Source organism: Stigmatopora argus, chromosome 22 (genome assembly GCF_051989625.1).
Source record: "Stigmatopora argus isolate UIUO_Sarg chromosome 22, RoL_Sarg_1.0, whole genome shotgun sequence".
Taxonomy (NCBI): Eukaryota; Metazoa; Chordata; class Actinopteri; order Syngnathiformes; family Syngnathidae; genus Stigmatopora; species Stigmatopora argus.
The window spans coordinates 2,295,610-2,316,526 of record NC_135408.1 but is presented as its reverse complement, the minus strand read 5'-3'; the positions used below and the strand labels follow the sequence as shown (position 1 = coordinate 2,316,526).

General features: G+C 40.0%; 1 protein-coding gene and 1 long non-coding RNA gene across 3 annotated transcripts in view; one reads left to right on the top strand and one right to left on the bottom strand.

Annotated features, from left to right (window-relative positions):
- Positions 1-20,917, bottom strand: part of LOC144068013 (phosphatidylinositol-binding clathrin assembly protein-like) — a 35,283-nt gene that overhangs the window by 5,254 nt on the left and 9,112 nt on the right. Inside the window, exons 3-13 of one of the 2 annotated variants that reach the window (XM_077592180.1) lie at positions 18,833-18,975; positions 17,191-17,266; positions 16,853-16,955; positions 7,188-7,281; positions 6,971-7,082; positions 6,199-6,305; positions 4,136-4,177; positions 1,389-1,474; positions 1,048-1,150; positions 845-978; positions 602-696 (exon numbers count right to left, since the gene is read on the bottom strand). In XM_077592180.1, coding sequence (XP_077448306.1) covers positions 602-696; positions 845-978; positions 1,048-1,150; positions 1,389-1,474; positions 4,136-4,177; positions 6,199-6,305; positions 6,971-7,082; positions 7,188-7,281; positions 16,853-16,955; positions 17,191-17,266; positions 18,833-18,975 — 1,095 coding nt within the window. The remainder of the gene's footprint in view (positions 1-601; positions 697-844; positions 979-1,047; positions 1,151-1,388; positions 1,475-4,135; positions 4,178-6,198; positions 6,306-6,970; positions 7,083-7,187; positions 7,282-16,852; positions 16,956-17,190; positions 17,267-18,832; positions 18,976-20,917) is intronic. The other variant, XM_077592181.1, reaches the window with a different exon arrangement.
- On the top strand, positions 3,938-19,378 carry LOC144068020 (uncharacterized). The gene is made up of 4 exons (XR_013298087.1): positions 3,938-4,040; positions 6,975-7,088; positions 16,640-16,701; positions 18,824-19,378. It is a non-coding gene; the product is annotated as an uncharacterized LOC144068020 (long non-coding RNA).

Genomic DNA, 20,917 nt, shown 5'->3' with positions numbered 1-20,917 from the left:
CCTTATTAATGATTGCAATTCCCCTTATTAAGCGATTTAAAAACCATACAAATGCAACACGGCACATATTTGTCACACACACACATAGGGCACACGTAAAAGTCTAAAATGTAGTACTACAAGGTGGACGGCTTTTGGCCATGGGAGAACGGGCTCTTGCCGCCATCTGACGGACAAACGCAGATATCACATCTCCCGTTATAACGGCGGCGGAAGAAACTATTTCAGTGGTGCAAGGCACATTTTCATATGCTTTATTAATTTTAAGACCTTAAAAAATAATTTCCTTATAATTTTCTCTCATTTTTGTGTTTCCTCACATATTTTATACAAAATTCGAACACTTGGACCAATTTTAAAGGGTTTAGTTGGTAGTTGTGTGAGGACCGTGGAACGAATTAGAGAATTTACATATAAAGTACACCTCTACTCACGAAATTTTCAAGTTACGAAAAAAGTTCTGGAACCAATTAATTTCGTAAATAGAGATAGGTACGACTGTATTTGAAATCTAATTGCTAGGAATGATGCCCGTTAACCAAACTGATATTAATATTTATCCGGGAAGGAAAAAGCTATTGTTTGTATTTGTGTACTTTACCTCCCCAGGCGTTGTTGTTGGGCACAGTATGTGTGGTCTGAAGGGGAGTATAGTGGGGCTGCAGGGTGAACAGCTCATTGGTCAAGTTTGGCACACTGCAGGAAATAACAAAGAAAGTGATAATATATTCTATTAGTTGTAGCACTCATCTGTGAGATTCTTGCAAATAAATACGCCATTGGTCTACATAGTTTTTGTTGCATTTACTGTTTTGAACAACGTATGCTTCTAATAGGAACTCACTGGTTGTTGATGGCTACCAGGGGCGTGCTGGTGAACAAGTCTGTTGCTCCGCCACTGCTGTTGGCACTGCCCACTGACTGAGCGGTGGGTGATACGTTGGGCATCTGGATATTGATCACCTTGTGACCGTCATCCTGCATGTAGTATGAAATTAGCAATTAGGGTGATGCTATTTTGTGCCTGAAAGGGTTCAACTGTCTCGCCTTGTGTTGTTGCAGTCTGTTGTCTTCCATTTTGTCATCCATTCGGCTAAGGGAGATTCCGTTGCTGGAGAGGGATGACACGGTGCTGGATATAGTGCTGGATCTTGTAGGGACACAGTTTTACTTCCAAATTATTGAAAAGGGGCTTTCACTTGTTTGTTTTGGTATTGTGACGAGAAAAAAAAACATGTCACAATGGTAACTTTAACTTTCAAGTTTACTATTTGTCTCGTAGCCAGGCTTTTAACTCGACTGAAACTGTACAGCAAAACATGCAAAGCAAGCACGGAACAGCAGGTAGACTTCCATAAGCGCAACCCTCCAACACTCGGTGAGCATACCTGCTGGCTGTGGAGAGGTCTTTGATTTTCCGGCCCTCCAAGGAGGATAAATGCTGCTCCAGAGCCTCAAGAAGCGAGCTGGGAGCCTGAGGAAGCGGAGGAATGTTGAAAATAGGGAAGTCGTCATATTAGAATCCCCAGCCAAGTACTTTGAAAATGGGACACTTTCACTCTAGTTGTCCTTTGCCTGCTCATCATACGTACACACACGCACAAAGCAGCAAATGTTCATCAAAATAAAAACGTATCTACTTTCTAACAGCTAATATATATATTTTTGTTGGTTTCATCAGCTTTGGTTGTCTAGCATGCACAGATCTGCACCTCCATGCCGAGTCCACACTCTGAGCCATGCAGACTGTCCCTTATAATCAACACAAGCAACAAACAAAACACAGTCCAGAATGTCAAAAGTTGGATTCCACAGCCATATCCAATTGCCGGATAAATTTGATATATTTCATAGGAAAACTGCAACAATTTTGACAGCAGCGGAAACCAAGTTCACTCTGAAATGAAAACGTCTGATGAAAAAAAAACAGGTAGAATGCACATTGAATACCAGGCTAGCACTAAAACAAGAATATCTTTTTTTATGGCTACTTGTGATACCTGTCATCTTTTCATCTAAACATTTTATACATTTCAATCACTTGAGAACAGAGTATACAACGCACACACGAAAACACACGTACACATACCCAACGAGCAAAGAAAAATATGTCTTGTATACTTATTTTTAAAAAGGAAGGGGGAAAAGACAGTAACGTGAAATCTGGATGTCCTTCTCCAGAGAATATGCTATGGAAGTTTCAAAGTAAAAACAGACACATAAAGTATCTAGTGCTCAGTAGAGGCGTGTCGTTGAATAGGCGTATATAAGGTCTCCGTGAGCACTACAAACACAGCGTGGTGCTTTAAAACTCCAGATATTCTGCTTTATCCTATCCCAATTGGCTGAAACGATAACGTCCAAATAAGCTTTGGCTGTGATATGTAGTGCTGATGAGGACATTATGTGCGCTTGTCCAAGGCATATTTGCAGGAACCTACGTCATTAAACCATTCGCTGCTCTCCCCACAGCTAATGCAAAGGGACCTGTTTCTTTTTGGCACTGAGTTGTGTTCTTTGTTTGGCTAGTTTTTGAAATAGCTTGATTATTATTATCAAAAGTGTCTTTTTTATTGGTTTGTAGATATCTAGATTCCTTAATAGTGAGTCACATGTTGACCAGGTATGGTTCCTTGACTCTTAGTGTGAGGACGGGTTGTTATCAAGTACCATGTGAAGCATTTATTTTTACTTGTGACAGCAGAACTTTATTATCAGGGCACTAAATTACAGTACACGGTCACTGAGTGAAAGCTATGGATTTCCAGTATGGCCAGTTGTTTGAATACCATTGTCCACGTGGTGTATCTGTAAATTGAAAATAATAAATGCCATATTGGTAAACGTTGCTTCTGATCACTAAGTCAGTGTTTCCCAACCAGTGTGCCGCGGGAAATTATAAGAAGTCATACATCGTAGAGATTAAAATTGAACAATTCCGAGGTTAAAATTCAAATATGAAATCATAGATTGGAGTCTAACAAGATTCAAATTGTAATATTATGAGCAATGTTCCCTCTAATTTTTTGTTTGTCTGGGCAGAATGACAACCTCCCTGAGCACACTGAGTACCGGTGTGAGCAACATCATCATTGCTCGCTATGGGCACACCAGTATCACACCTGCCATAAGCAGGTGCATGTCTACTACACATAAATGATTTAGTAATAATAAAATGTAATGATTAATATCTATGAATGGGCGGCCCGGCGGATGAGTGGTTCGCGCGTCGGCCTCACAGCTAAAAAAAATGGGATTTTATTTTGTGCGCTCCATATGATTTGCTGTGCGCAGAGAAGACGGGAGTAGTGCGCAATTGCGCACGCGCGCAGTTTAGAGGGAACATTGATTATGAGATTAAAGTAATTTTGTCGCTTATTTTTATGTAAAGTAAACCGGAAGCTCTTTGTTTTTCCAGGCTTCAACTTTTGTCGACAAGTCTGTGTGAGCACAAAACAGCTCTTCTCGTAATGTTTGGTGGTTGAAGTATTATTGGGAGGAAAGAAAGTTGTAATATTACGAGATTTAAGTCATTTTCCTGTTTTTTCAGTATGTGAACCGAAAGTTGTTTGGTTTCAGAGGCTGCATTGTTTATTTTAACATCAGTCGAACTGAAAGCTGGAGTCTGCAGACATCAACTTTGATGACGTTAGATTGGTGTGATTTTTTTAAATTTTGGAATATATATTTTTTTAGGGGGGGATGTTTAAGTCCTGTCAATAAAACTTTGATGAGAACAACTTTATAATGTTAATATAGGCGACATAGTTTTAAAGGAGAAGATTTTCAGCTAGTGGTGTGCCTTGGGATTTTTTCAATACAAAAGTGTGCCGCAGCTCAAAAAAGGTTGGGAAACACTGCACTAAGTGAATGTAATTCACTTAGTGATCAGTCCCCTGCGGTGTGAAATTACAAATGGCCTTTTTTTGTGCTTTCTCTTCTCTAGAAGTGAGTTGAAAAATAAGGGGGAAGGAAAACAGGAGTGGATGTGGAAAGTGAAGAAGAGAGAGAACCAGCTGCAGTGTGGACAGGTCTGTAGGGTGAGTAGGGAACGGGAGCGCTTTGGAAAAATGAAGCATTATGGGATCGACTGGATGGATTATTCAACGCTGCAGGAGATGAGATGTGGACTGACCTGTGTGAGATCGGGGCTGTCGCCCTGATCTATCCCAACTCGCTGTGTCACAAAAAAGGGGGAAAGGGGGAAGGGGATGGGAAGGAAGGAGGGAGGCAAAATAAAAATGAACAAAATGTCGACACCAAACCAAGAGGAAAACAAACAGACTACAGAGGGATTTTTTTAAGAAAGGTGGGGAGGGATAAAGGTGTGCGGAGGAAGAGGAGGAGGGAGAAAGAAGAATCAAACCTGAGCATTCATTACTTCATGCAGACTGAAACAAATAAAAGACAACCAATGAGGAAGGGAGGAGGGCACATGCACACACCCACAAACACCAATATAAATGTATATATAAATATATACACACACACACACACCAAAATGTGTGCATACACACTGTTTCAAATAAATGCTGCAAGGCGAGACGACAGGTCACGTGACATCAACTAATGTTGACTTTGAACACAAAAAAGAGGAGGGAAAGAACACACACATACACCCGTTGAAATGCTGCTGAGAATGGCTCCTTCATAATCGACGTTAGTCGGCTTTTCAAACCTTCTTCCAAACCGGAAGCAAAAAGCAAACGGTGACGATGCCTTTCAAGTGTGAGAACTAACTAACTGCGAAGTTACAATAGAGAAAGAAGACAGAAGGATAGAAAAAGCAAAGAAGCATGCAGTGCAGTGTCTTTTTCTTTTTTACAGGCAGCGCTTCCTCCAATGGATGCTTTTTGCCAGTGTCACTCTGACTCAGCTAGTAATATCTGACCCAGTTCTCTCTCTAAGGAGAACAGTTCATTAGTAGGCAATTAAATGACACCCCAATATTAACAGAGACCCCAAATGTCTCATGAATCCAGATGAATCAAGTATTATTGGATTTTAAGTAGTCATTTTTTAACTCATTCACTGCCAGCACAGGTTCAATACAGTAAATGTATGGAATTTAGTGAATGCGTTGTAGTTAGTATTAGTCAAATTCATGATGAAACCCATCATTAACCGGGGTAGGCGTGCAATGCAATTCGACGAAGTCAGTGACTTGATCACCATCAATGGCAGACAAAGATTGAAGGGTAAATTAATCGGTACGCGGACGTTTCGTCGAAAGACGTTTGGTCCCCGGACGTTTGGTCGACCGGACGTTTGGTAGAACGAACGTTTGATAGAACGGACGTTTGATAGAACGGACATTTGGTAGAACAGATGTTTGGTAGAACGGATGTTTGGTCGCTGGGTTGTTACTGTTGAAACCAGCTCTCAAAATTATAATCATGAGAGAGAGAGAGAGTTTAATATCTAAATATCTAATATCAAAATATCAACAGTAAACTCTCTGTCATAATTTGACAGCGTTCTACCAAACGTCCATTCTACCAAACGTCCGGTCGACCAAACGTCCGGTCGACCAAACGTCCGGTCGACCAAACGTCCGGTCGACCAAACGTCCGGTCGACCAAACGTCCGGTCGACCAAACGTCCGGTCGACCAAACGTCCGGTCGACCAAACGTCCGGTCGACGAAACTTCCGGTCACGAAATTAATCCATCAAAGCTGGCTGCCATTGCCGCTCAATGAACTATTAAATCTTATTTGATTCAGGAAGAGAGCAACAAAAATGTATTGTAGATGAATGAAGCGAACATTTCTGATTGAAATGGAAGGCCATAGGAAAATAGTTTCTTTTGGAAAGGACCAAAAGGCTTAAACCTTGATCACTCCAGTTAACAAGGTTGGAATTCACAATGCAATCGGAACAATCCCAATACAATTAGTAAAGCACCCAAAATACATATTTGACAAGGATCGTTTGAGATCTTTCCTATGTGTGACTAATTCTTTGGCACTGAATGAGTTAATATCAAAAATATTTAGTGTACCAATTGCCAGTGTGCCATGACTGAGTTTGCTTTAGGTCCCCCCAAAATTAAATACATCTTGGAGGACAATCCATGAAGTTAGAAAAGTGCAAAGTGAATCTAAACTGGTTTTTCGGCTAACATCCTCGCCCTGTCCATATCTTCCATTCTTGCGCTCTTTACACCTCGGAGGATACCGTGCCGGACAAAACGTTACCTCGGCCACTTTGAGAAACTCGGACAGTTTGGTCATCCTGTTGAGGAAGGTCTTGTAGAGCTCTAATGCCTCTTTGCACTGGTTTTTCTTCATGTCGAAGTACTTCTCTGCACAGCGAGGGTCACAATATGTCATCATTGTAGTCATTAGAGCTTTGTTGTGTATTTTTGAATGGAAAAAATAGCATTTGTAACTAGAGAGTTACCGTAATTTCTCGCATATAAGCTGTATTTGTAACTAAAAAAAGATGACTTAATCAAGGGTACGGCTTATATAAATTCTCATTTACTATTTGTTGGTTATTTTCTGTTTTGCAGTAAGAAAATAACCATTACTAGATGAATATTTGTTTTTTCTGCCTAGATTATTTTTCTGAAAATCCGCATGTGAATGAATACATTGCTTTTCCATGTGCCCCCTCTAATAATGATTTTCTTTTTTAATTCGTCCATGTGCAGGCAACACCCTTTAGGAATGTGTAATCCAGTAGACGATCTTTTCGATTCATAAAGTATCTAAAAAATAACATGTGCAATAATTTTTCTTAAGATTTTCCCTACAAAGTAACACATTTGCACTCCCTATTAAAACCATGAATATGGAGGTGAAAATTGTGAATCAGGGAGCGGCTTATACGCAATAAATTGTAAAATTCAACCATTTTAAGGCAATTTTAAGGGTGTGGCTTATAGGCAGAGGCGGCTTATATGCGAGAAAATACGGTAGTTCGTAGTGCCCAACCACTGAACATGTGCATGTGTGTCCTTTTTACCCAGCATGTTGATGATGCCCTCGTTGTACGCAGCGAACAACCGAATGGAATCTTTGAAGAGCAGCATGAAGGCCGTGTTGATGACGCCGTTGCTCAGTTCGTTAGAGTTGGGCTACAGGTCAGCATTATTACACACACACAAACACACGCACACCAGTGAGACGGCATGGGGTCATGGAACCTGACAATGACGTTTTCTTTTCCTATTAAATGATACCTGGAAATCCAGCAGTGCATCCAGCTGGTTCTGAATGATTGGCAACGTTTTAATCAGCTTGTCTGTGTTCATGGTGCGCATCACACCGTCAGCCCTGGCAGCACACACACACGCACACAAGTGATCTTATGTCCACCTTTCATGATCAACACACAATTAGGAGCACGGTTATGGCTATTGTTGGGGTAATCATTATTATAAATGTGTTTGCAATGAATATAGAGCCTTATAATATACATGCTTACTATATTAATCAATATATTTGCTCATCCTAAATGTGTAACTATATTAAACAATATATATATGTGTTTGATCGCCTTTATGTTAGAGTTGAATTAATATGTGAAGCAAACGCTTGCGCCAAGGTCGCTCTCCAGGACAGCGAGAGATACAAGTTCGAAAGGACATAAAACAATCCACTGAGTTCTTGCTCCGAGGACTGATTACTGGAAGATACGCGTCGACCCCTTCCCCAGATGCGAGTTTCACAATGAAGATCGGTGAAGGACGCTTAAATTGTTGTTGGGTCAGCGGATGACTATCAAGCATATTGTTTTAATTTGTGACGCTAGGTTGACGCTTGGGTTGCTTGATTATGGAATTGTTTTGTTTCTTGCTTACGCAAATGGAATTGTTTTGTTTCTTGCTTACGCAAATGGAATTGTTTTGTTTCTTGCTTACGCAAATGGAATCGATAACCTTGTAATTGTTTTGATTTGAAGCTTTAAATAGGCAGGACATAATGCCGCTCTTTAGAATAATCTTGGGTGGGGCGAGCTGCCGGATGTATTCTCTCTTGCAAGAATTAAATGTGATGTGACTACAGATGCCTTTTTTATTGAAAGCTGAATTGGAAAAACCTAAGGAACCTACAATTGGATGAACCTAACATTTGGTCCTTCGAGCCTGTGGTCAAGATACCGAAGCAGAATCCAGGTCGCTCCCGTTCGATATCTGGAAAGACCGTGCACGGCGCTTAAATACCCTTTCCGGGCTGGATAATCGAAGGAGCGCTTGGGTTCTCGACGGTTGACGACTAACACTCTGAAAGAGACATCTGGTGTCATATCTGGTAAGTCCATTTTTTTTAAATGTGACTCGCGTCCAGGGGACTGCGACACGCGTCCAGGGGACTGCGTTACAAACCCTGGGTATACTAGTCGCTGCCAGGTAACGAGACAGAGCATGAGTCTATAAAACTTGGGGCAGTTCGGGGTGTCCTGTACTGTGGTCCGGAAAGGTACAAATATAACTCTGACAGTATATCAAGCTAGGGTATACATTTGTGTTGCGTGTGTTACGTGTTGCGTGTGTTACGTGTGTCCTTCCGCGGAAAAGAAATTTGAAAATCAAAGCGCTACAAGGGTTAAACACCTAAATTTATGGATAAACAAATATGGGTTTGCTGGCCAGCTTAAATATGCATGAAATATTAAAACCTGCGGGATAAAATACGCACTAAGCATAGAAGTAATCTATATATAATATGTGAAGGGAGACACAAGCGATACGGCTTGTTCCACAGATACTAATTATTGTTTTTGATGACGAGGCGGGGAAAGGCAAAACGTGCTGTTTTGTAAATGATAGCGGTCCTCGGCTGGTTGATAGGAGCGAGGCGATGGGCTGTTTTATTCTAAAAACAAGACGGGCCTGCTCAAAATGATTTGAATGAGGATGTTGAGCTAAATTTTAAACCAGAGATCACATTCTTTGTGAATGAATTCAATTGGAATTTTTTTTGTATGATGCTGAAAGTTGTAAAACGGCAATTAAAATGGTTATTTCCAAGTCCTAGGCATACTTTGTTAATAGTACCTAAATGTACTGTCAATTTAATGGAATGAAATGGCTTATTGCGGATTATCTTGGTTTTATCCTGTCAGCGGGAATATTTTGGTTAACAGAAATACAAAACAGCAAATTAAATGTTTAGCGGGGTTGCCAAAACTGCGTTTTTTGTCATACTCTAAACTTGCCAAATAATGTGTTGATTGGGGGGAAGCGCTCTGTTTTGGTGCGGCGGACCGCACAAGCGACTAAAAATTTTGGGGGACCCCTTCCGTGGAGAATATTACAATTATTGGCCTTGAGGGCGCTGAAGCAAACTTGAGGGCAGAAATGGGTTTTGCTATGATATAGTTGTGCTTGCAGCATATTGTGCGTTGTAATTGTACACAGGAGGTGAAACATTGTGCGCAGAAAAAGAGGTCGCTTAGGAATGTCAACATTGATAAGCTGCTTCTGCAGCGAGCGTGAAGGTCACAGTCAGCGGCTAAGGGCGCGCTTCCGTTTAAACATTTCAGAATAAGAACAATCATGGTCTGCAAGGGATGCATGGTTCCGCAATTATCTTCGCATTTATTTTTGGGATTTAATAAGAAATAGTTTTCGAGGTGATAGAAAATCTGTTTGGCAAAGATTGATTTGGTAAAAGAAGAGAGCTAGTTTTGGAGGATAAAACGATATTATTACAGTTTTTGAATGGTTGGTTTGTTCAAAATACTTCTATATAGGTGATTGGCTGGTTTAAAGAAAAATGAATGGAATTTTGTTTTTGTTTTTTTACAATATTATGGCATATTGGTTACAATTTGTGGGTCCTTTATTAAGTATTGAAAAAATTGTAATTAGGAAATGCCTAGTAAAAGGTTGATTTCTCTAATTTAATTATTGTAGATTTTCCTTGTGGTAACGGAGAGCTATAAAAAATAGCTCTTATCTTAAGTAAACATAGTATGGGGTGATTTGCAATTTATGTCTTAGGTATTAAGAGTTATTTGGTTGTTAAAGAAATCAGACATGAAATTAACAATGCGGAAATGAGAAATTTCATGGCATTCGTCCAAATTGTTAGGTAAATTGAACCTGGCTGGGGTAGATAAGATAATTGGTTAAGGATAGGCATAGTTTCCCTAGAAGAAACATGGAGCGTCTTTAGGTGCACAAAAGACTTTCCTTGTTTGACCTGAAGGGGGCGTATGCTTTGGCATAAGTCATATTGATGACTATTGGGACGTTATTACTGTCTATTGCTTTAGGGGCATACGCATTAAGAATTTAGCCAAAACTTACTGCATTGCAATTATGGGGTTAATACACCTGAATGTTACGGTGATAACGATTGGCAATAACAAGCTTAGATAAAGGGGAATATCTACAAAAAAAAATAAAATAAAAAATAAAATCTAAATTCAGGTGGGGCCTTTCATGGTGTGAAACAAGTGATGAAATAATGTCTATGTTTTAAAAATAACATCTCCAAATTATAAAATATCAACCTTGGAGAAATGCTTTAAGTAGATGGGTTGACTAGAATGGGCAAAATTCGATAACATTGAAAGGGGGGTAACTTAATGCAGAACAATGAGATAAAGTTTTTTTACAAACGGTTTAAAATACTAAAAGGGGGTGTGTGTGTGTTTCAATGTGTCACAACTTTTCCGTTATTGCATTATTGGCGAATAGATATGTGGCATGTGGATCTAATACATTAATTATCTAGTTTCTTCAGGCATCAATTTTGCGGTTCGAGGATCTACTAATGCGGAGTGGATCCAGACCTTCCGGAGTGTGGAGTATTCCTGGTGTCCTCAAGAATTCGTAGGTTTTCTCTGGGTACTCCAGTTCTACTCCAACAAACCAAAATTATGGATGATTGGGGGAGCACTCAAAGCAAATTCCTTGATTATGAGTGCGAGCGTGGATGAGTGTCTGTCTTTTGTGTTTTAATTGGCTGGCCACCAAGATATATCAATATTCTAATATCAAGGTGGAATATTTCTGAAATCGCTGATAAGCCTTTCAAGGACGGCGGTGGCAGAGTAGGACAGAAACAAAAAGAAAAGAATTTCGCCAAATGAAATTTTTTTTATTTCTGCAATGGGAAATTTTGGGAACCTGGGGGACTAAACAAAAACAAAAGACTTATCTGGGAGGGCTGCCATTTTGAGTCATGGTAAATTTCATGCCTCAAAAAAGGGAGGTTATATATATTCAATCTATATGCGGATATATGGCCAAAACACGGGCGATTCCCCCTTATGTCAAGCTACAAAAACTACATATCCATTTCAAAGGATACACATGGATTTTATAGAATATGTGTGGTACATAACAGTCCTAAAACAGATTGGGGAAACCTTGTTGCAGAAACTGGTCTAGATTGGCAAGCTTGGATGACACACCCGTGTGCAAAAAACCATCAGGCCTTCGATAAAATTAAACCATACGGTGGGGGCATTACAAATCCTTATTCAGACTGATCCGCCATAGTAAAATTAAAATCTGAAATGACCAGAGAATTCATTTCTGCAACGGGGAGTTCCCAAACGGGAGGCGGTAAGAAAAATTGGTTATTGTTGATGGAAAATGCAGCTATTACTATAAATCAAACCTGCATAACATGTATGGGGCCCCGCCCTCTCTTACGAGCAGTACCCGCGCAAATTACTCCTGATTGTGTAATGGAGATAATGACAAATGAAAATGTAAGCCCCAATTGTGAGAAATGGAATAATGTCTACCCAGTTACAAGAACTTTTCAACACATGTCGCTTTTAAATCATTTTACCTGCTTAAAACCTTACAGGGCATGGTCTGAAGCTGGAGGCGATAAATGAGACGTGGTGTGCCCACGTCCTAAAACCGACTACACCCTGGTACCACGTTCTGACCTATGGTGGTGGTGGGGTCAAAACAAATTATACGACTCCTGCCAAAATGACAGCAGGACTTTGTGCCTTGGTCTCACTGCTATTACCAGTGTCTGTTTTTCCATCTACAGTAGAGATACAATTGGAAATCCGGTATGATGGCGGGCCCCTCGCGACGGCGTCGCATGGAGAGAGGGTGATCCGACATACATTGATGCGATTGGCATCCACGAGGATGAGTATAAGTTGGCTAATCAGATCGCAGCAGGTTGGGAGTATATTTTTCTTTTAATTACTCCAAACAAAAATGTTGATTGGATAAATTACCTGCATTACAATGTCCAAAAACTTGGAAATTATACTGAACAGGGATTTGTGGCGATAAAGGAACAACTGGCAGCCACTAGTCTGACGGCGTTCCAGGATCGTGCAGCGGTTGAAATGCTTCTTGAAGGAGCAGGGGGCGTATGCAACGTTTGAAAATGTTGCACTCAACAACACGCCCCCCACTGGGTCCCACACCAGGGCCAACGATGGCCTGCAGACCCTAAACCGCAAGATGAAAAAGCATCCTGGAGTAGAATAATGTCCGCTGACAGATTTGTGGCCTCACTAATAATGATTTGGCCTAATTTGTGGTAGCCCTTTTTGCTACGATTTTGACATTATGTGGGTGTTGTATTATTCCCTGCTTAAGATCTTTGATGAGCCGACTTATAACCACTGCGATTGCCCCTACAAATTCCGGATTGCATGAATTGTATCTCCTACTGATGAAACGTGCTGACACTAACAGTGAATTTCAAGAGCATGGTAATTTCGAGGATGAAAAATATGGCGAAAATGATTTTGTTTTCTGCTTTCAGACCTGCCGAACGAGTAGGGCCTAAGCGGGTAAAATTAAAACAGCCAACGGAGATATCCCTCTCTTCTTGGATTTGCCATAAAATAAATAACGAACATATAATAAAAAAGGGGGGAATGTTGGGTTAATTCTGGGATGTTACTATATGTTCATTTAGAATTAATGGAATAAAGCTGAAAGGAAGTTTTATTAAGGGGATCATGTGCAAATTTATAATATAGGGGGGAATGTTGGGGTAATCATTATTATAAATGTGTTTGCAATGAATATAGAGCCTTATAATATACATGCTTACTATATTAATCAATATATTTGCTCATCCTAAATGTGTAACTATATTAAACAATATATATATGTGTTTGATCGCCTTTATGTTAGAGTTGAATTAATATGTGAAGCAAACGCTTGCGCCAAGGTCGCTCTCCAGGACAGCGAGAGATACAAGTTCGAAAGGACATAAAACAATCCACTGAGTTCTTGCTCCGAGGACTGATTACTGGAAGATACGCGTCGACCCCTTCCCCAGATGCGAGTTTCACAATGAAGATCGGTGAAGGACGCTTAAATTGTTGTTGGGTCAGCGGATGACTATCAAGCATATTGTTTTAATTTGTGACGCTAGGTTGACGCTTGGGTTGCTTGATTATGGAATTGTTTTGTTTCTTGCTTACGCAAATGGAATTGTTTTGTTTCTTGCTTACGCAAATGGAATTGTTTTGTTTCTTGCTTACGCAAATGGAATCGATAACCTTGTAATTGTTTTGATTTGAAGCTTTAAATAGGCAGGACATAATGCCGCTCTTTAGAATAATCTTGGGTGGGGCGAGCTGCCGGATGTATTCTCTCTTGCAAGAATTAAATGTGATGTGACTACAGATGCCTTTTTTATTGAAAGCTGAATTGGAAAAACCTAAGGAACCTACAATTGGATGAACCTAACAGCTATATCAAATAAAACCCTTCCCCAGCTTCCCTCCTTTAGGCAAAGGGCGGTACAGTGTTCCCTCGATTATCGCGACTTCACTTCTTTGCGATTTTTTTCTGCTATTAATTATTAGAAAAATAAATACAAATGTTAAAGTTCATAAAAATGTGAAAATCCACGCTGAAACTCGTAAGCGGAAGCCACTCTTGCTGCTAGGACTCAGCACTGAAGAAAAAAAATACAAAATATTAATAAATACATTTTTAAAAAAATAGTTATAATAGGGGTGACCCTACTTCGAAATTTTTCGATTATCGCGGCTATGTCTGGTCTACATTACAACAAGACTGAAAAATTGGACTAAAAAGGTTCATTAGTGTATTTGCATTTGCGGAGGCTGAATTTCGTTACAAGACTTCCAAATGACGGACTTAATTAATCTTTTGGAACTGTTCACTTCTAGTTATCATAATAGTAGAATAGAACATGATTGATCAAAAACTGTAGACAGGAAGTTGGCCACAAACTATATGTGCAAACAGTACTACTGATGAGATGACAATATCCTGTCAGGTCAGCAATTTTCTCCATTTCTTAATTCTTATGAGCCAACATAAAAGACTGACTGTGGCCATATTCTGTCTTTTGAATTATACATGTGCCAAGTATGTACAAGCCTTCCACCGCATTCTAAATTTTCTGAGTTTGTCATTTTCATTAGATGGTTAGATTTAATCTTAGTCAGAAAGTTACAACACCATGTTATGTCTCAACGGTGAGTAGGGGACCCAATTGCTAGGAAGCAGATAAACAAGGCAAAGTAATTGATAACTCAATATTTTTTTAATATTCACTTATTAATTTTCTGTAGCGTTTATCCCTACAAGGATCGTTGGGGTGGGGGGATGGAGCCTACTCCTGCCAACTATGGTATGTAGGCAAGGGAGCCCCAGAATTGGTTGCCAGCCAATCACATTTTATTATCAAAAAACCAGCAGATGTAAAAAAAAAAAAAAAAAAAGAACCAAACAAACAAAAGACATGGCATCATGGCTTGGACAGGGAATCAGTAATACAGTCATACCTCTACTTACGAATGCCTCTGTTTCAGGTTACATTTTTTTTTAATCTTTACAGTGGTACCTCGAGATACAAGCTTAATTCGTTCCGGGACTGAGCTCGTATGTCGATATTCTCGTAACTCGAACGAACGTTTCCCATTGAAATGAACTAAAAACAAATTAATTCCTTCCAACCCTCTGAAAAAACACCAAAAACAGGATATTGGATTGGAAAAAAATGTTTTATTTCTTCTAATCGCCATCTATTAACAAAGTAACACATAACTAGTGGTTTAATATTACTAAAATGTGTTTAATAGAACTAAAATTAGACGGATTTCGCGGAGGGTAGAGAGAGGGACATAGAGGGAGGCGGGGGAGACTTTTTGCACCGGTGAATCGTAATATAACATAAACAAATTGAAATGAACTTGTATTACGATGCAGACACACTCAAAAATGAGTTTAATCTAACCTTACACTAAACTTAATTTTAATTTTGTTTTAAATTTTTATACCTTCTCCTGGCTGAGTTGGCTGTTTGCCCCGCCTCCACCCTCCATTTCACTATCGATGGGCTGTTTGCTGTTGTATTCACTTCAAAATATTCCGAAAATGATGCACACAAATGTCCTCACAATAGGATAACGCACAGGGGGGAAAAACACTGAAAAAATGCAACGGTCCGCCCAGTCCTCGCAGAGACATTACAAAGAGAGAGTTGCGACCAGAGATATTACACAAGGAGTTGCGAGGGAGAGAGCCAGTGCCCCTGATGTTCTTATGAGCAGCCAACGAGAAGTAATATGTACTCCTGGTATTAGCGATCGCTCCGGCATTCATGCTGAGTGATGGAAAAAAAAAACACTGAAAAAAATGCAATGCTCCGCCCAGTGCTCGTAGATATCTGTTATACACGAAAGAGATGCGACAAAAAAGACAGTGCGCTACAATGATAAACAGCCTCTCATGTCTTGGCCACCTGGCTTTCTCATATCTAGAGATAATTATTTGCTCAAAATTTTACTCGTATCTTGAAATGCTCGTATGTCGGGGTGCTCGTATGTCGAGGTACCACTGTAAATGAGTTACTCGAGATACGAAAAAGATCCAAGTTATGAAACCCCCTAAAAAGTAAATTTCCTTATCCATTATTTTATTTTGAATTCCCCTTATTAAGCAATTAAAAACTGTACAAATGCAATGTGGTATATATTTTCACACACACAGGGCACACGTAAAAGTCTAAAATGTACTACAAAGTGGATGGCTTTCGGCCCTGGTAGAACTGGCACTTGCCGCCATCCGGCGGACAAACACAGGTATTACATCTATAACGGCCACGGAGGGAGATATTTCAGTAGCCCAGGGCACATTTTCATAAGCATGATTTATTTTAAGACAATAAATCATTTATAATTTTCTCTCATTTTTGTATGTTTCCTCACCTTTCATACAAAATTGGGACACTTTGACCAATTTTAAAGGCTTTAGTTGGTTGTTGTGTGAGGACCGTGGAACGAATTAGAGCATTTACATCTAAAGTACACCTCTACTTACAAAATTTTCAATTTACGAAAAAAGTCTTGGATCCAATTAATTTCGTAAGTAGAGGTACGACTGTACATCGCTGACATGGACTATGGAGAGCAAATGACGTAACGTAACATGGATGACGATCTCATAGGATCAAACAAAAAGGAAGAACAGGTGACACTATCTCTGGCGCTTTTTTAATCATAATTTTTCTTCATTAGATTCTTCTGCATGCATACTCTCATTGATTAGCAACAGTGTTCTCAAAAGAATTCAGACATTTTTTTAACTTTCAAAGTGGGGAAATTATTATTAATATTAAATGTATTTTTAACTTTTAATTCTGAGTATGGCTCTAAAGGAATAATGTATGAATATATGAATTGTTCATGGCTGTTTTCGTCAAAAAGGTTCCCGACCCCTGCACTAAGGCAAAAACATGAAATGCAACAAACACAAGAAACTACTTGAGGTATGTCAATTTACATTTATAGCTCAACCCAATTTGTTGCTTTCATTTTTTCTTGTTCAATAGCCAAAATCGAACTACTTTTCTTGATATTCAAAGTTTTCAAGTAGTACGGTATATAATCATTTTGGGGTTGTGCATGTACGTGTATTACCCTCGCTTCATCTTGGTGAAGTCAACCGCTGCTAACCTGAACGACATGGCTTTTTCGTTCAGGTATCGACTGTAGCGTCTGATGAAAGTCGACATGTTGTATCCTAAAGGGTTATAAAATGAACACCAAACTCAGCCAAGCACACTTTTCTGGACTTTGTTAATGTATATATCATGGTGTGTTCAGTAGGAATCAATTTGTATGCATCTAAGGAAATGCCTCTGATTGCTCAGGTGCATCCCAATACTTTTCCGCATACACTGCAGACTTATTGACAGCGTACATTGCCAGGAAATGGGCAGAGCAGCTCTGCTGAGCCAAAGGGGGTCATAAATCACCTTGTAGTGCAGCCTTATCTAGAAAGTTGTTGAGGTTGAAGAGCGTATTTCTGGAGGCAACGTACTGCATCAGTCTCTGAATGAAGAGAGAGAGAAGAGAGGAAAGAGTTGGCGACGTGCTCGTGTTCCATCCCGTTACTCCTGTCACAGACAGGAGTTTATGATGGAGAGCTATCATTTGTCCACATAAAGACCTGAAACCTTCTTTTAAGGATGTAGACTTAATATAAAACTTGTGACGTAAAATGGTCCCAAAAATACTGCAGGGCTCACACACTGGGAACTCAAATATTTGCATTCATTAACTACGCATGTCATACTGTTTGAAAAGCATGCCTACCTAAGTTACTCAATTTCAGAGACCCTTATCCTCCCCGGCGCCTATCCCAGCCATTAACAGGCACTAGGCGGGGCACATCCTAAATTGTTTTCCAGACCATCGCAGGGCACAAGGAAACCTTAATAATACTTGCATCCACATACTTATATTTACGGCCAATTTGGAATGTTCAATCTGCCTAGCATGCATGTTTTTGGGGATGTGTGAGGAGACTGGAGTACCCGGAGAAAACCCATGGAGCTTCGGGGTCCACAAAGCAAGGCCGAAACCTAGAGGGGATTGAATGAAACCCTCGTTCTCAAAACTGTGAGGTGGACTTGATAACCACTTGACCACCATGCCGCCCTCCTTGTAAAAGTAACCACAACTATTGACACCCGTGAAAAAGTTTGTTATTTCCTCTAAGATGTTCCTTCCTTCACTTCAACATAGCTAAGCATTCCCACAAAATGACGCCAAAGCCCTACTTTTCAGCTCACCTGAGATTTGGCATCATCTTGTGGCATATTATTATTAGGTAGGACGGTTAGCACGTCGGCCTCACAGTGGGAGACCAGGGTTCAAATCCAGGTCAGTCCAACTGTGGGGAGTTTGCATCTTTTCCCCCGGGCTTTTTGCGTGGGTTTTCTCTGGGTACTCTGGTTTCCTCCCACATTCCAAAGACATGCACGGTAGGCTGATTGGACACTCTAAATTGCCCCTATGTATGAGTGTGAGCGTCAACGTTTGTTTGTCTCCTTGTGCCCTGCGATTGGCCGGCCACCAATTCAGAGTGTCAGCTGGGATAGGCTCCGGCACCGCCCGCGAACCTAGTGAGGATGAAGCAGTTCAGAAAATGAGATGAGATGAGAAAATAAATATATACGTAAGTCACAATGGAGTCTAGCTAGGCTAAATAGATATCGATTAACGTTTCCTATTAACAACACAACCTAACTTATTTACCTAATTTTTGATGTGAGATGAAATCAATTAAACTTTTCATCTTTAGTATCCCTTGTGAACAACTCTGATACACACTTCTCATGGCCGACAGAGTGAAAAGAAAAAACAGAAGTTGCACCTGAGTACATTGTAGTCAAACTATGAAAAAAAGTCTTCTAGTCCAGAAAAATTAATTGTCGTATGAGGATCTATTCTTACACTGACAGGGAAATTAGTTCCTTGCACAACTTTCAGGGTGTCAAAACGTCACATCAGGAAAATCCTAGACCAGGTCCTCTATAATTCACATACAGATTAGTGTATACAGAGGAATCAATAGGTGTTGATGTCTTTCTGTGGCGTGTTCAGGACCCTCACCTCGTTGCCGTACATCATGAGGTGATGCGTCGCGATGAGCGCCTTGAAGACCACGATCCAGCTGTTACTGGCCGTGCGCTCTAGCAGTGTGTCTGCCAGGTGAGGAATGCTGACGTTCAGCTCGTTGGTACAGTGGATCAAGTCTGCGTTGTACAATATAGATTGAAAAAAAGCCTTTATTCAAATCCCACAATCACTTTAGGGGGTACATTACAGAATTCGATCAATTGAACTTCACTGAACCACAACCCTTAGTGTTTTTATTTGTAAAATAAACCTCAAAAAATGAGGGGTTTTGGGGTGTAATATGAGTTGTGTAGTAAATTGCTTCAACACAAACACTGCCGATATAAGCCTCTTTTTCTTCCTCTGAACAAATGGCGAGGTGAGTGGGTTGAGCACAGAGAAGTCAATACGGCCGATGCCTATTTTTTACTGGAGACAGCTTTGACAAGGTGACAAATAGTAACTAGTCGAGTTGTTAACACCGACATTGGAACCGAAACAATAAGGCTTGGAGCAAGTTGTTGGTCCCAGCACCTTAAAAAAAATCCCAGTTTTAATATTTTCAGATAAGTCATTGGCTTTTCAAATGCTTTGCTTGCTTGTAGAGCCGGAAGGGATGGGTGTATGGTATGAATGAATATGAATATATGAAAGATATTCTCCTCTGACCCACTTTCATTTTATGATTCCGACTGATCGTTCGATAAAGACAACAGGTCTTGACTACCTTTCTGTTGGAATGCTTGCTTACCTTTGACTACAGCCTCGATTTCAATTGTGCCGATGCAAACCATTACAGAAATACAGTCATACCTCTACTTACGAATGGCTCTATGTACCGTAGTTTCAGGTTACGATTTTGTTATATGGAAATGAGTGACTCGAGCTACGAAAAAGATCCAAGTTAAGAAATCCCCCAATAAGTAAATGCATTTCCTTATCCATTATTTGATTTTGAATTCCCATTATTAAGCGATTAAAAACTACAAATGCAATGCGGCACATATTTTCACCGTGTGCGGTCGATTGGTCGCCGGTCTTTTGTTCGCCGTCTTTTGGTCGCGGTCTTTTGGCGCGGTCTTTTGGTCGCGGTCTTTTGGTCGCCCCGACCGCGACAACGGGCTACCAACAGACCGGCGACCAAAAGACCGACGACCAAAAGACCGGCGACAAAACAAGGTAAAACAACACGGTCTACGCATCAATAAAAGCCAACAATGGCCATGAACAGTTTCACTGAGCCGGCGTGTGAGTGTATAAGAGTTTGTATGTACATGCGTTGTCCCTTTAAGAAGCTACGTCAGTCAGGGTCTTAACAAGTTCTCCAACAAAAAACAATAAAAGTCCGGGAAATTTTGAGCTTTTCTTTAGCCTAATAATTAATAGGGCATTAAGTATGACTAAATAGTAATTCGCAGTTTGTATTTAGGGAATTTGAGCAACGATTTAAATGGTAATTATCACTTACCTTCCGGGCGACCAAAAGACCGGCGACCAAAAGACCGGCGACCAATCGACCGTTTACCATTTTCACACATATAGGGCACACGTAAAAGTCTAAAATGTACTACAAAGTGGACAGCTTTCAGCCCTTGTAGAACGGGATATTGGCGCCATCTGACGGACAAACACGGGTAATACATCTGTTGTGGCTGCAGAGGGAGATATTTCAGCGGCACAGTGCACATTTTCATATGCTTTATTTATTTTAAGACATTAATAAATCATTTCCTTATAATTTTCTCTCATCTTTCATACTAAATTGGGACACTGACTAATTTAAAGGGTTTTAGTTGGTAGTTGTGTGAGACCCGTGGAACGAATTAGAAAATTTACATATAAAGTACACCTCTACTTAAGAAATTTTCAAGTTATGAAAAAAGTCTTGGAACCAGTTAATTTCCTAAGTAGAGGTACGACTGTATTTGATTACTCTTTGACTAGATTCTACTATTAAGTATTTACTGTGTAAAACCGGGTGTTTGAAGAGACTTAAAAGGATTATGTAATTTATGGGAGGATATCCATACTGGTTGGATACCAGAAGACCGATCAATGCGTTGATGATTGTTTAATGAT